General features: G+C 55.3%; 1 protein-coding gene and 2 long non-coding RNA genes across 9 annotated transcripts in view; 2 read left to right on the forward strand and 1 right to left on the reverse strand.

The window, feature by feature from the left end:
- FOXP4 (forkhead box P4) overlaps nucleotides 1-14,415 on the forward strand; it is a 51,089-nt gene that overhangs the window by 10,492 nt on the left and 26,182 nt on the right. For all 7 annotated transcript variants that reach the window (XM_070245548.1, XM_023624909.2, XM_070245550.1 and 4 more), the window contains exon 2: nucleotides 7,495-7,723. In XM_070245548.1, the coding sequence (XP_070101649.1) occupies nucleotides 7,511-7,723 (213 nt within the window). In that variant the 5' untranslated portion in view covers nucleotides 7,495-7,510. The remainder of the gene's footprint in view (nucleotides 1-7,494; nucleotides 7,724-14,415) is intronic.
- Nucleotides 9,410-12,027, reverse strand: LOC138919650 (uncharacterized). Its single transcript, XR_011430036.1, has 3 exons — nucleotides 11,917-12,027; nucleotides 9,992-10,223; nucleotides 9,410-9,764 (listed from the first exon to the last, which is right to left on the reverse strand). It is a non-coding gene; the product is annotated as an uncharacterized lncRNA (long non-coding RNA).
- Nucleotides 12,145-13,209, forward strand: LOC111769325 (uncharacterized). The gene is made up of 2 exons (XR_002802274.2): nucleotides 12,145-12,324; nucleotides 12,715-13,209. It is a non-coding gene; the product is annotated as an uncharacterized lncRNA (long non-coding RNA).

Raw genomic sequence — 14,415 nt, forward strand, 5'->3', positions numbered from 1 at the left:
CTTGGGAGAGAGCCTGACACTGACCGCCCAGGATGGCGGCTCACCTTCCAATCCGAGGCTTGTTGCAGCCTTTTCTTGGTTTTTATTTTTTTATTTTTTATTTTTCCTTTTTCTCCCCAAAGCCCCCGGTACATAGTTATATATTTTTAGTTGTGGGTCCTTCTAGTTGTGGCACGTGGGATGCCGCCTCTGCATGGCTTGATGAGCGGTGCCACATCCGGCCCAGGATCCGAACCGGCGAAACCCTGGGCCACTGAAGTGGAGCTCATGAACTTCACCACTCGGCCACAGGGCCAGCCCCTCGTTGCAGCCTTTTAGAGAGCACATCCGCTCCCTGCCACGTGCACTAAGTATCAGGCAGAAGTGGGAGTAGGGAGGGGAGCCAGCCTCAGACCCACACAAGGGGGAGTCCTGAAGTCTATGGGCTTGGAGAGGGACTAGGCTTTTTCCGGAACTCAGGGAGCCCCGTCTGCCTGGGGAGGGACACTGCTGGCCTCATCAGAGAGCCACGTAGTCATGTGACTCACACCACCCCCTTCTGGTTTGGGGACCCATTGTGGAACCAGAGAGACATTCTGACCCTTGGGTCTTGCTCTTTCCTCAAGTGCTGAACCAAGGGCTGGGCTAAGGCAAGGGGATCAATTTTTAAATCATAGCACCCTCAGAGCCGGGTTGTGGCAGGACCTTCTGCGCCCCCATAATGATAGTAACTACCCTTCTCTGAACGCCTTCTTCATGCAGGATCTTTCGATAGCACAGCAACCCTGAAAGGGGCTTGACTGATATCGGCTACATATGACAAATCAGGAAATCGAGGGTCAGACTGGTGACCACACTGCTCAGGGCTCTTGTGACAAAGGTAGTAAGAGTCCAGAGAACGGTCTGCAGGCAGGATGGCAGATGAGAGGCTGGCTAAGGGGCTGAGGTGAAAGTGGCTGCTGTCCGAACCACCAGCCCCCTCCCCTGGTAGCCTGAAGCCAGTGGGCCTTTGGGGCCTGAGCTGGGTGGGGGAGGGGGGCCCCTGGGCCTTTGGATGACAGACTGGGGAGCATCCTTCAGTTCCTTGTGATGTCAGTGCTTTCTGCTCTGAACAGCTCTCTGCTTTATGTCCCTTGACACAAGTAGGATCTGATAGCAGGATGGCTAGAGAGAAGGGAAAAGAAAGAGAAAGAAGGAAATATAAGGCATCCTCATGCTCTGTTCTATGTGGTACCCATGTGTGTGTCTTTTTATATAATCAAGAAATGTGTCCATTTCAAAGACTTTTAGCTCTGGAAAAGTCTGAAATTGGTGACCTCTCTTGTGAAATAAGGAAATTTGCGTATGCCATTTGCCCTGCATTCAGTGTATACTGTGCCTGGCCAGTACCTACTCACCCTTCATTTCTGAGCGTATATGCTATTTCCTCAAAAAGAAGGCCTTCCCCGTCCCCTTCCATTTAAATTAGATTCCCCCAGTTATTCCCTGTACTCACATTTGATAGGATGTATTTTATTTGAGCTTATTTATTTGAGTCCATGTTTATCATCTGCCTCTCCTCACGGGAACGTAAGCTCCTGGAGGGCAGTGCCTGTGTCTTTCCGATTCGGGTCTGCATACATGGAGCCTAGCACACTGCAGGTGCTTAAATAATGTTGAACCAATGAATGGATGAGGGGTCACTGCTGGTGAAATATGCTCCTGGCCAGCCACTGGAGAGAGAAGAATGACTTGGTTCCTGGCCAAAACTTTCCTAGTGACTAAACTTTCCAAAAGACTGCCAGTTTACCCAGAAAAAAGGGAAGGAGAATAGGACCTCCATCATTACCAGCTGCCCTCAAAGTATCTGGGACACTACAGCACTGGCTTGGTCGAGTTTTGTAAGCCTGCAGAGGGCAGGGGCCACATTTCCGTTTCCTGCAGATAGATCCTCAGTGCTTGGCACTAAGTCCCTGTCGAAAGAATGAATGGCCTTGGAGATGAAGTATCTTGTTCTGGCCACCAGGAAGCTCATAACTAAAGTCAGTGCTCGTCATTGGAGCCCTGTTGCCTTGGACAAGCAGCATCAGCATCACCTGGAAACTTTTTAGAATTGAAAATTCTAGGAGCCAGCCTGGTGGTGCAGTGGTTAAGTTCACGTGTTCTGCTTTGGTGGCCCAGGGTTCACCGGTTCAGATTCTGGGCGTGAACCTACGTACCACTTATCAAGCCATGCTGTGACAGGCCTCTCACATATAAAACAGAGGAAGATGGGCATGGATGTCAGCTCAGGACCAATCTTCCTCAGCAAAAAAAGAAAGAAAGAAAGAAAAGAAAAGAAAGAGGAGCTTGGCAGCGAATGTTAGCTCAGAGCTAATCTTCCTCAAAAAAAAAAAAAAAGAAAATTCTCAGGCCCACTCCAGACCTATTGAATCAGAAACTCTGGGCCTGGGTTCCAGCAATCTGTGTTTTAACAAGCTCTCCAAGGTGATTCTGATGCGCTTAAGTTTGAGATCCTCAGGCTTAAGGTTTTAGTCCGTTTATTCTCCTGCCTACTACCCCATGATAGTATATTTTATGAAGCTTTTATCTGTCTTTTATTGCAGTCTGCTTCCCAATCTCTCTTGGAAGTTGATGGGGGTATACATGATAAATAGATAGCACGTGTAGTCCAGTTTCCTCCATTATACAGAGGAGAAAAGGGAGGAATTGGCCCAAGTCACACAGCAAGTTGGTGATAGAGCTGGGGCTAGATGCCAGGTTTCCCAACTTCTGGTCTCAGGCTTTCAGTTTCCTCGACTAGAGTATAGGTTTCCGGAGCGCTAGAATCGGGGTCTCCTAACTTCAACTCAAACCACCCCCAATTGCTCTGGGTACAGGTTATCTGTGTCCACGCCCCCACCTGCCAGCTCTCTCTTGAGAGCTGGGGATGTACCGCGTCTCCAGCTGTGCGCATGCACGTGTGCGCCCTGGGGGACGCGTGTCCCCGAGAGCGCGCCGGGGGCTACCCCCCCTTCCCTCCCTCCCTTGCTGGTAAACTCCCGACATCCATCAGTCTGTTAATTGCACTAATTAGAGATCGCGGAGGTGTTAATTGGAAAACCCTGGTATTGTGCCTGTTTGGGGAAGAAAACGTCAATAAAAATTAATTGATGAGTTGGCAGGGCGGGCGGCACGGGTTCGCGGCGAGGCGCAGGGTGTCGTGGCAAATGTTACGGCTCAGATTAAGCGATTGTTAATTAAAAAGCTACGATAATTAGTACTCCCTACGCCATATGGGCCCGCGGAAAAGGCACAAAAGGTTTCTCTGCGTAGGGGGCTCCCCGTTCCTCTTCCCCTCCCCTGAAAGCACCCTAGCCCTTGGGTCCTCCCTTTGGCCCCCAGGTAGGTGGAATAATTCGTCACTTCCGGCCAGGGAGGGGACGGGGCGGACCCGCCAGTTTCTAGGCCGCCCTCTCTGCGCGCCCGCGGGGGTTCTTCGAAGGTCCAGGAGCCTCGGGGGAAGTGGGAGCCCCCAGTGGCCCACAGGCTCCCCCAAGCGGAAGAGGCGGCTGCGGCTTTGACCCAGCTTCCTTCCTTCCTTCCTTCCTTCTGACGGCGGCATCTGCGGCAGCTGCCGGAGCTTCGGGGCCTAGCTGAGGGCCCTGATGTGCTCTGGCTCCCCAGTGGGAACCCTGAGAGATGGGAGACTAGGATCTGCATAAGGGCAGGACCAGAGCCCCAGACAGAAATCCTAGAACGCCTGAAATAACTCAGGCCACGGTGGCTGTCCCCTGCCCCCAAGCCGTGGTAGGAGAGGGGTCTGGGAAGGCCAGAGTGGGAGATCAGGGCCTCAATGTTGGCAGATCCTACAAAGACCTCTACTTCCCTCTTCCTTGCTTGTTGTATGAAGACAAAAAGAGCAACCAAGTGAGTTGGGTGAAGGCAGAGACGTGCCCAAGGTCACACAGCGGCCCTGGAAGCCAGGTGGTCTAATTCCCAGAGCTGTTCTCCTTCTCTTCTGCAGGTGTTCATCTGCTCTTTGCTAAGGAAATGGGTGACTAGGGGAGGAGTGGGGATGGGAGGGTAGGAGTGTGTGGAGAGAGGCAGAAGGGCAGGAGTGAAACAAAGAGGGGGCTCGGGGAGGGTGCCGCCCTAGTACCAGAGCAAGCAGCTCAAGTCTACACTGGTGGAGCCCTTTGGGAAAGGGACCACAGCTGTGGCTCAAATGGACCCTCAGTGGCTCCACCAGCCCCTAGAACACTGTGGCGTCATGTGCCCATGCTTGACTAGGGAGTTTTACTCCTGGAGCTTCTAAGTCAGTAGAGACCTTCAAGACTACCTCTCTGTGGGGAAACTGAGGACCAGAGAAGGAGGAAGGCAAAGGAATCACAGCTGGTGATGGCTGAGCCCAGGCCACCCCATCCCCCGTCCCCTGTCTTCTCTAGCCCAGGTCCAGGGTCCCGAGGACGCTGGCTTCCTCTCCCTACCCCCACACCCTTGTAGTTACAGGGCACTCATATCAAGGCTGGCCTCCAGCACCCCAGCCCATCCCCTCCCTAGCTGGCTGGGCCCCAGGCACCTAGAGCCTGCTCACCCGCAGTGCAGGGAACACCCCAGTGCTATTGCAACACCTGGTGGAGAGGTAGGCAGGAGGTGAGAGGCTGCTGGTGTGTTCATCCTGGGAGGGCAGGTGTCTCGGGGCAGAGGTGAGGGTGGGAAGATGCCTGGTAGCATTCAGCCACCTGCAGGTTTGCAAGGGTGTTGGTGGGTGGGAACATGGAAGGAGGTGAAGGCCCAGGGAGGGGGCAGTGCGTGCCCCATGGGAAGTAACGCCATTCATACACCCTGCGGAAATGACTTTTCAAATGCATATAATCTCAAGCATGCAAATGAGAGGCTTGCTTCACCCTGTTTAATATGAATGATCGGCCCTTGAATAGCTATTATTATACGCCACATTGCAGCAATTATGTCGTTCACTGGGTGTCGCTCTGCACCCCCCCAATAAAAAGAAAAGAAAGGGACAGCTCTGTTTGCATCCTCCTTCCTTTTTTCTCCCTTTTTCCAAACTTGCTGCCCGATCTACAACTTTATGGTGTGTGTGAGTGTTGGAAGGGGGCACTCTCCCTTACCCCAGGGAGGGAACTGCTGGATTCTCTTTCCTTTCTCCTGTGCACACACACACACACACACCCCCCTGAGGCTCTGGTCTTTGTCCCCTGGGGCCCAGGAGTTCTCAGATCTCAGAGAAGCTAGACTTGGAATCAGGGCAGGCAGCTGCTCTCCACCCCCAGCAGGGCCAGCGTTGGGGGAGAGGGAAGGCAGAGTGGGCCCCTGCCATCTCCCCATCCCCCTCATGTAGCTGGAGCCCAGGCCTGAGTGGGGGAAGGTGCTCTGTAGGCTGCTGCTGAGAGGGATCTGGGTGGGTGGCTGGGGGGAGGAGGGGCTGGAGCCCTGTGCTCTGGCGGGTGGAGGATTGCGCCCACCCCATCCATCATTTGGCAGCCACTGGCCCTCAGGCTGACATGGCCATTAAGGCCTGAGACCAAGTGCTCAATCTCTTCCGAACCATCACCCCCAACCCTGCCCTTGCCCCTGGCCCAGCTCCTCGCAGAACCCAGGAGTGGGAGCAGCAGCTGGGGAGGGGGACAAGCCCTTGGGAACACACAGAGAAATGCACCAACACGGGACACTCCAGCAACATGGGGTCCCTCAGGAGGCCACACAGAGCCACTGGGACACCTGAGTCACAGATGGAGAGGGACCACAAGAGCAGTAATGTGGCACATGTGTGAACTGCTGGGCTCTCCATGGACCTTAGCAGCTCTCTGTTCCCCTACCCCCATGCCCTGACACTTCCCCCGACTCTGCTTCCAGCAGGAACCAAACCAGAGCAAGTGGCCCCCTCGTCGTCGAGTGAGGGAAAAGAGCTCTTCTGGAGTGAAAGAATGTGGGGGCAGGAGGGAGATGCTCTTGGGAGCTGCCACCTTGGGGAGGGCACTAGGGAAATAATGAGTCTCTTCCAGCAGTTTCTCTAGTCTGCCACTTGCAAGGTTCAGGGAGACCTGGTGGTTGTGGGGTCTGCCTAGGCCAGAAGGGAATCAAGAAGGGAGGAAAGAACACTGGCCGGCTCCACAGGCCCCGCTGGATGCTCGTGGCTTCTGCCCCTTCATCCCTGTGATCTGGGCCAAGTCTTTGACCTCTCTGAGCCTCAGAGCCTTAACCTGATTGGAGCTTACTCTGCCAGATGGTTTGTCTGGGCTGTTTTATTTCCTCTTCCCAGGACTCTTAAGTGTCTGGGATTAATTACTTCTACAGGCAAAGAAACTGAGGTTTAGGGATTTTAAGACAAGTGTCAAAGGCTAGTAGTAGACACCAACCATGTCCTGTTTGACTGCAATCCTTGTTCCTCTCAAGGGACTGTGGCTTTGGGGATACTTGGGGACACCCCAGACTTTGAGAACAGCTCTGCATACTGCAGTTCCCCCGCCTGCATCACAGCAGGTGTGCACAAGCCCTGAGATAGTGGCACCTCCGCGAGGTGCGGATGGAACCTGGGGTCTCCTCCTCACCACCCTTGACCATCCCAAATGTACCTCTCTCTTTCTGGGGAGGTTTCCACCACTCCTAGAGAGGCCATTGGGGGAGCCGGGGCAGGGCGTGGGATTCAGGCCTTGCCTCTTTACCTTGGGTAAATCCCCTATTTCTCTGGATCCTCAGTTTTCCCATCTGTAAAACTGGGATGATAACAACTCTCTCTCACAGTTCTCGTGAGAAGGAATCTTGGTGCCTGTGGAAACAGTGAATATTCCTGAGTGTCCTCCTTTGACCAGGCGCTGGGCCAAGGGCTTTAGAATGGAAGGTCAGAGAAGTGGGACCCCGCTGCCTTTGCTGCACAGCCCCAGGCCCAGCCAAGTATCAGGCTGCCAGTAGGTGCTGGGCAAATGGCAGCCGTTTTTGCTGTGGCACAAACACTGATTGGAGCCCTTCTGTGTCCTGGGGAAGGAGACGCAATAAAGAGGCCCTGCCCCTGGGGAACAGACACAAAGGCCATTACAGGTGTGTGTTGGGGGCAGGCAGTACCTGGGTCCCAGCAAATAGCTCATCCGCTCTTAAGTCCTTGCAGGACCCTCCACCGGGGGCCCCTCCCTGTTCTCCAAAGCCCCTGTAGCCTGGAGGGAGAGGCCAGAACAGCTTTAGGACAGGTTGAAGGCATTCCTCCTGCCCTTCCCTGCTGGGGTCTCCTGGAAGTCGAGGAAATGGGGGGGGAGGGGGGACAGCGGGGCAGCCCAGCTTCAGTCTGGAGCTGCCCCTACCCGGCCTAGGGGGAGGGTGACCTTGGGAGGGGCCACACCCCAAGAGGGGTCCCAGGGGCAGCCTCCAGGAATGAAGAGGAGGAGATGCCCCAGGGCTGGGGGTGGGGGGATTAGAGGGAGGCCGTTGTGTTGTTGGGGGGCGGTGTTGAGGGTCATCGGTTGCTGCCCCCAGTGGAACCTGGCCTGCCCTCCAGCCTGGAGCCTCAGCCCCTCCCCCGTGCCTCTCCTCCCCCTCCAGGTCCCGCTAGAGCGACATGATGGTGGAATCCGCCTCGGAGACAATCAGGTCGGCTCCGTCTGGGCAGAACGGCGTGGGCAGCCTCTCCGGGCAGGCCGATGGCGGTGGCGGTGGCGGGGCCGGGGCTGCGGGCACAGCCGGAGGCGGCGCGGGCAGGGACGCGGCCACAGGCTCAGACAGCAATGGGGAGATGAGCCCTGCGGAGCTTCTGCACTTCCAGCAGCAACAGGTAGGAGCGGGCGCCCCTCCTTGTGGACTGGGGAGGGGGAGGGGAGCCGGCCAGGTCTCTTCCCACTGCATCCCAGCGACCTGGTGCCACTGCTCCCCGCCAAACAGCCTTGCTTTAATGTTCTGGAGAAAGTCTAGCCTGCAGGGACTCTCTCTGCACCCTCCCGTCCTGGTGGCCAACATAAGGCTGGGGAGAGAGCAGTGTTCCCAAGAGAGAGAAATGGGACTCAGGGGGCCCTGAGATCATGGAGCCTAGAACAGTCTCAGAAATGCCCAGATGCCTGGGCAGCACGCTTAAGGGTGTGTGTGCATCTTGGGAGGTGGACACGGACTCTCCGATGGCACGTTGGCTAAGTTAAGGGGGTTGGGGAGGGAGACCCCCTTAGGTGTGTGCTCATTGGGGGAGGGGTCTGCGCACACAGGGTGTCTTCACTTTATTTGTATTATGAAACATTCACCACCTGCAGCTCTGCCTGGGCCCCTGATCCAAGCTGTGAAGAGATTAAACTTCCAGGCACCAGCAGCCAGGGCAGCTGGGAAAAGGCAGGCTGCCGTTTCTGGGCTTGAACTGGGAACCCTTTTCCACACCCCCCTCCCCTCCTACCCCTCTGTCGTTCCTACTCTAAACTGCAGAGTTCAGGAGTTCAAGACCAGACTCTCCAAGGATTGAGAGGCCCTAGGGTGGGGACCCTGGTTGGGTGATGACAGAGCAGAGGCCCCAGGTCCTGGCCCCACCCGGGGGAAAAGGGGAGAATCACGCTTGACAAGTTCAGGAGAACCGGCCCAGCCAGCCCTGGCCTTGGGATTCTCCTTCTCTTAGTTGACTCTGCTCCTTGAGTCACTACTGGTGGCACTGCCCCTTGTGGGCTCTGCTGGGAATGCGGAAAAGTTGGATCCTGCATGCACCTCTGGGCCCATGCTCCAACCTCTGCCTCTTGAGTGCACAGATATGTGTACCCACATTGACCTCATGCTCTCTCTCAGCTTCACCCTGGGGCTCCTCCCCCGACTCCATAGCCCCTAAGGGGCCCTTTCCCACCACACTCCTTGGAGCCAGAGGTCAGACTGGAAGCAGCACTGTCAGATGCCCAGCACCCTGCACTGAGCTAGTCAGCCAGCACTAACACAGGAATCGAACAAACCCAGGTTAAGTGCCAGCCTGCCCCTTACCAGCAGTGTGACCTTGGTCAAGTCCTGGGCCTCCCTGAGCCTTGGCCTCCTTGGCAACTAAAGTATGGGGGTTGTTAGGAGGGGATGCAAGTGGGGTGTGAAATGCCTGCACACACTGACTGGTTCGTGAGGATGTGAACAGAATCGAGAACTTTAAAAATCACTTCCTCTCGCAAACAGTGGAGACTTGAGCGGAGCGGGCCTGTCTCCTTTCCCCAGGGAGATGGTCCCTGGGAGTTTGCTGGCATCTCGCAAGCCTTCCTAAGCAGGTTCTCCAGGGAAGAGACCCGCAGAGTCTGTGCCATTTACTGGGGACAGAAGGTCAAAGGGCGAAATCCTACCCTTTATCAAAATAATAACAAAACACACCCCACAAGAAATCTCCAAGGCCACCCATTGGGCATGGCCAACTCTTTCCCTCCCACACCTTGATGCAGACAGAGCTAAAAAATTTGCAGGAAAATTTTGAATGTGGTTGGGGGGTGGGGCGGCCAGGGGGAATACTGAAACTAGAAAGTTTCTTGTAAAAATTTGTATAAAGACAAGAGTGGACACAGCTATCTGGATAAGTGGGGAGATGTGTGGGGTGGGAAGAGACAGAACTGTCTGTCCCGATCGGGTTTCTGCATCACACACAAGCCGTGTTTTACCGTCTGTATTCCACGTTCCAGTTACTCCTGTTTGTTTTGGGGAATATCCCAAAGTCCTGGAAAATCCTATATCTGTTTCACAAATAAACTGGGGTGGAGATTTGCAGGCAGGCGGAGGGCTGTTTTATCCATTTGGGCTCACTATGGGCGGACTGCCCGGGGCCAAGGAAAATATTTGAGACTTTAAAAAGGTTTTGTTGGCTCCAGACTGTGAAAAGAACCCTGCAAAATTAAAATTACGAAATTTTCGATTAAAATGAAACGGAACGTGGGCCATCCTTCCACCCCCAAGGCTTTTGGGGGAGCTTTAGGGGTAACACTTTCTGGAACCCCCAACAGTTGTTCCTGACTATTTATGGGGTAGACCTACTATTGGAAAGAGGGCCTGGCCCAGCGGGGTCCTCCTCCCTCTCAACCCCAGCCTTCTCTGAGGAGGAACAAGCAGATACCTTGCGTCTGCTGGTGCTCTGGTCGTTCACGAGCGCTGTGTCATTTGGCCACCTCCCCATCCCTGGGCGGTAGATGTTGTTATTCCCATCTTGCAGATGAGAGGGCAGCAGAGGTGGCACTGACTTGTCCAGGCGACATGGGAAAGGCTACGGCTAGACCTCACACCTCCCAGTTCCTAGTTCAGGGCTCAGCCCAGCCTCCTTGCCGCTCCTCCTGCACTCACACGGTCCCCTGTGGGAAATGGAGGAACACAGTAGGTGCTAAATAGACGTCTGTTGGAGAGAGAACGAGAGCACCCCCACTCCCAACCCAAAAGTGCTCTTAAAACAGAAGCAGCTCTGCCTGCTGGCCCTAAGGAGCCCCTCTAGAGGGCGGAGGTTGCCGGTGGGTCGGCACCGGTCTGTCCTCCTTGTGCGTCTTTGGGTCTCTGAGTCCCTCTCCCTCTGTCCATCTGTCTGTTGGTCCCTGTCCCTCTGCTCTGGGTAAACAAGCCCTGGAAATGCAATCTTGGCCTTTGGGAGTAATGAGTTGACAAAGGAGTGGGAGAGATAAACAGGGCGAGTCAGAAGTCAGGCCGGTGACAGGACTTTAGGCTGAAACAAACAGCGCTGAAGAGGGCAGCCACGTCACTTTGGAACAAGAGCAGGCCCCGTTTCCATGCAACAGCAGGCCGGGAGCTTGTTTAAACAGAGGCTGGGGCTGGGGGTGGGGGCTGACGGGGCTTGGCTGCCAGGCCCTGTCGACTAGAGAGAGGGTCCCTGGCTGGCTGCTCCATTTCAGCAGTCAAGGCCCCAGCTTCCTGCTCCGTCCTCCCAACCCCCTTATGGGTGAGTGACAGAGCCACAGCACCTCTACCCTGTCCTTGAGCTTTCCAGAGTCTCCAATCCCAGCCCCTCACGGGAGAATCTAGCCTGAGAAGAAGGCGCAGGAGTGTAGGGGCCTCGGACCATGCATTCACTCAGCAGACATGCATTGAACCCATTTTGCACCAGGCACCCTGCTGGCCAGCTGGAGTTGATGATCCCCAGCTGCTGTTAAAGAATACCCAGGACCCGCAGACCTGCCAGCTGCCCGTCCATCCGCTGCCTTCACCCAGGCAAAGTCTCCTTCCTCATTGTCCCTTGCCCCATATTTCCCTCTAAGATGGCTTTTTTCTTTGAAGGTTTCTCTTGCATTTTAGCCTCATCTGATTTCACCTGTATGAAAATGTTCCCAGTGGGGCTCGGGGAAGGGGGAGTGTCCCCAGGGACTCCGCCAATACCCTTTGGGCTCTGGGATGGGGGGCAGTGAGGGCTGGGAGAAGTGTGGGCCAGCTTTTGGGAGGTGGAGGGCCCGGGGAGGTCTTGGGGACCGGACTGGGCACGTTGGCCCAGGAGAGCTAGACTTGGGGGCCGTGAGGGCTGAGCCCGGCGGGGTGGGGGCAGGCAGAGCTGCTGGCAGCCGCTGAAAGGCGTCCTGGGCCCCCAGGGCCCGCACTCCCATTGTTCGCGGGTTGCAGGGGTGATAGGTCAGCGAGGGTCACGGGAGGGTTGCCCAGCGTCTGGGAACTCCCACCACAGTTGCCATGGTAACCAGAGCCAAATCCCACCCTGTTCACATCCTGTGAGGAGATTGAAAAGGGTTGGGGGGCTCTGCACATTAATGGGCTTTTAACTCACCCCCCTCCAGAGAGACGGGGGTGTCAGGGAGTGGGGCGAGGGGAAAAAGAAGAATGGAAGAGAGTAGTTTTCCTCCCCCATCTGGCTCTCCTCTGCCCAAGCTACTTAGGGGGGTTGGGGGGAGGGCAAGGCTTCAGAGGTGAATTAGCGCACCCCCACCCCACACACATTGTCAACAGTTGTCTTCAGGTCTGGGGCCCATTTCTTCAGTGTTTGGGACCCGCCCTCATGCCCCACATTCTACTCTTTCATCTCTGTTCCCACACCTTCTGGACTCTGCTTTTCTCTCTGTAGAATGAGCCCCTCCCCAGGAGGTGCTGGGGGCCCAGAGGGAGAGATGGGGCTGCATTCCCCAGGGGGAGACTTAGAAACTTCCATCAGGAAGTCCCTGACTCTCCAACATCTGTGGGGCGGGGTTAGACCCTGCCCCTCCCTCCTCTGCGTGGGAACAGAGGGCAGGTGAATGGGGGGCGGGGTAGCAAGGGGACCCGGGTGGAGTTGTCCAGGTGGGGTTGGTGGGGTTGTCAGAGGACTGTGGCCGGGAGAGGGCCTTAACCTCCCCTTCTTGTGCCTCTCCTGGGTTACTAAACCACCCTGTTTTGTGGGTCTGCTTCCTAGTCCAACAATAAAGGAAGTTTCCCAAGGAGGGATCTATGCTAAGAGCGGAGGGAAAGGTAGGGGAGAGGGCCCCGGCCGGGAAAGGGACCCTCAGACCCCCCGCTTTCTTGGGACCTGGAAGGAGCCAGCCCACTCTACCAGCAGGCTTCCCTCTTGATATGGAATTCTGAGACCCCCCTCTTTTTTTCCCCCTCTCTCCCAGAGTTCTTGTCCTTACTAATTAGGAGTTTGGGGACAGAGTGGGGAATTGGGGGAGGGAAGGTGAAAGTTTCCTCTTCTGAGGGTGAAGGATTGAAGTGGGGAGGGCTGCACCCCAGGGCCACCCATCAGTGAGTGAGCTAGGTTTTCTCCTAGGGGAGCTCCTTTATCCTGAGAAGCCCCAGGGAGTCCTTGGGAAGGGAATTGCATGTCCCCCACGGCCTCCACTCTACATCCTACATTTACAGCCCCCTGCAGAAGTGGCTAGTGTGGACGGAGTGGCTGGGTTCATGCTGGCTCTGAACCCAGACCTGGGAATGGACCTGCTTCCAGAGAACTCCACAGATACAGCGACACGCCTGGAAGGAGTCCCTGAGCACAGTGGAGAGCAGCTGAGGAAGGCGACGGCCATCCCACACTCTTTCAGCTCCCTTCCAGACGTCCCAGGCCCTGCCTCTCCCAGCCCAGAGGGGCTGGAGGGGCCACCTAGGGCTGCACCAGGCAGTGGGGAAGGGAGAAAACGAAGGAGCCACTCAGAGGAACAGCCTTCCCTTTTCAGGACTGTTGGGTTCATTTGTTACTTTTCATCTCCTGAGGGGAGAGGCTGGCTCCTTGCAGAGAGCAGGCATCTAGAGACACTTGGCGGGGGAAGGGGTCCTGAAACCAGGCTGTGAGTCTCCCACCCACGTGGGCCTGTCTGTATCTGTGCGTTGCTGGTTTTCATTTTAATGGTTCTAATTTGAGAATGCGCCGGTGTCATTTTTACGAGGTTGGTGTAAAAAAAATTTACAGCCTTTTCCAAAAAGCTTTTTTTTTCCAAGGGAAAAAGGTGTAGAATCACTTCGGGGGTTTTATGGTCTCCTCTCCCCCATCCTCCTTGCCCCCCTTCTCTGTGTAATTTCATTTTTATGTCTCTTTGCTGGAGGACAAAGCCAGGCTGGTAGAGAACCCGGATCTCCCCCAGTCTGTACCCTCAGTGGTCGGGGCCAGTGACCTCTGACCCTTCTCCCTGCACATCTTCCCTTCACTCTCTGGTCCTGGAAGAGTTGCATTTCAGGGGGTGGATGGAGAGATGTTTCCTGCTTAATTCAAATCAACAAGTACTTATTAGGCACCTACTGTTTACTAGCAGTGGGTTACCTATCTACCGTCAGAGATTATATCACTTCTTGCTTAAAATCTTCCAGCAATTTTTCCTCAAGTGTAGATGGAGATAAAAAAAACCATTGTCGCCATGTGATCTGGCTCCTGCTTACCTCTGGGACTTCCTCTCAGGCCACTCGGCTTGGCCACACTGGCGTTTTTAGTCCACGATGCACCAAGCAACCACCCCAGGGCTCTTGCACCAGCTCTTTGTGCCTGTGAATACTCTCCCTGAGAGAGCTGCTGTCTCATCTTGAATGTCTCGTCAGAGACAGCTTCTCTGGCCACACAGCCTAGGTAGCCAGCCAGCCATCGCGCACGTAGTGCTTAGCACCATCTCTTAGCTCGCTCCTGTGTTTTAGTGTCTTCTCAGCCCTTTAGAATGTGAGCCCTGTGAAAGCCAGTGCACTGTGTCTCATGTCTAGGACAGTGCGAGTGCCCTGCGGAGCTTCGTTAAGTCCTTGCTGAATTCTTGATAAATGAGTGGAAAGTCATACTGTGGCCCTGGGGGAGAGGCGATGGGCTTTCCTGGGAGTGCTTTTCAGGTTTGAGATGGGCCAGTGCCCCCAAACACACTCCTGGTGCCCCTTCCCCTAAGTCTGGCCAGCTCCCAGTTGAAATTAATTATCAAGACAATTGAGATCCCAATTTTGCTGAAATTGGCTGATGCAGACAGAAGAAGTTTGGATTTTGTTTATTTCGGCTGCCCCTCACCACAGTCCAGATGAAACCAGAATTGGCTAGGGGGTCCCCCATCCTGCCTGGTCGGCTCCTGGCTCTGCTTCCCTGGGCAGAGCCCCATGGCA

This window comes from Equus caballus, chromosome 20 (genome assembly GCF_041296265.1).
Source record: "Equus caballus isolate H_3958 breed thoroughbred chromosome 20, TB-T2T, whole genome shotgun sequence".
In the NCBI taxonomy this organism is placed as follows: Eukaryota; Metazoa; Chordata; class Mammalia; order Perissodactyla; family Equidae; genus Equus; species Equus caballus.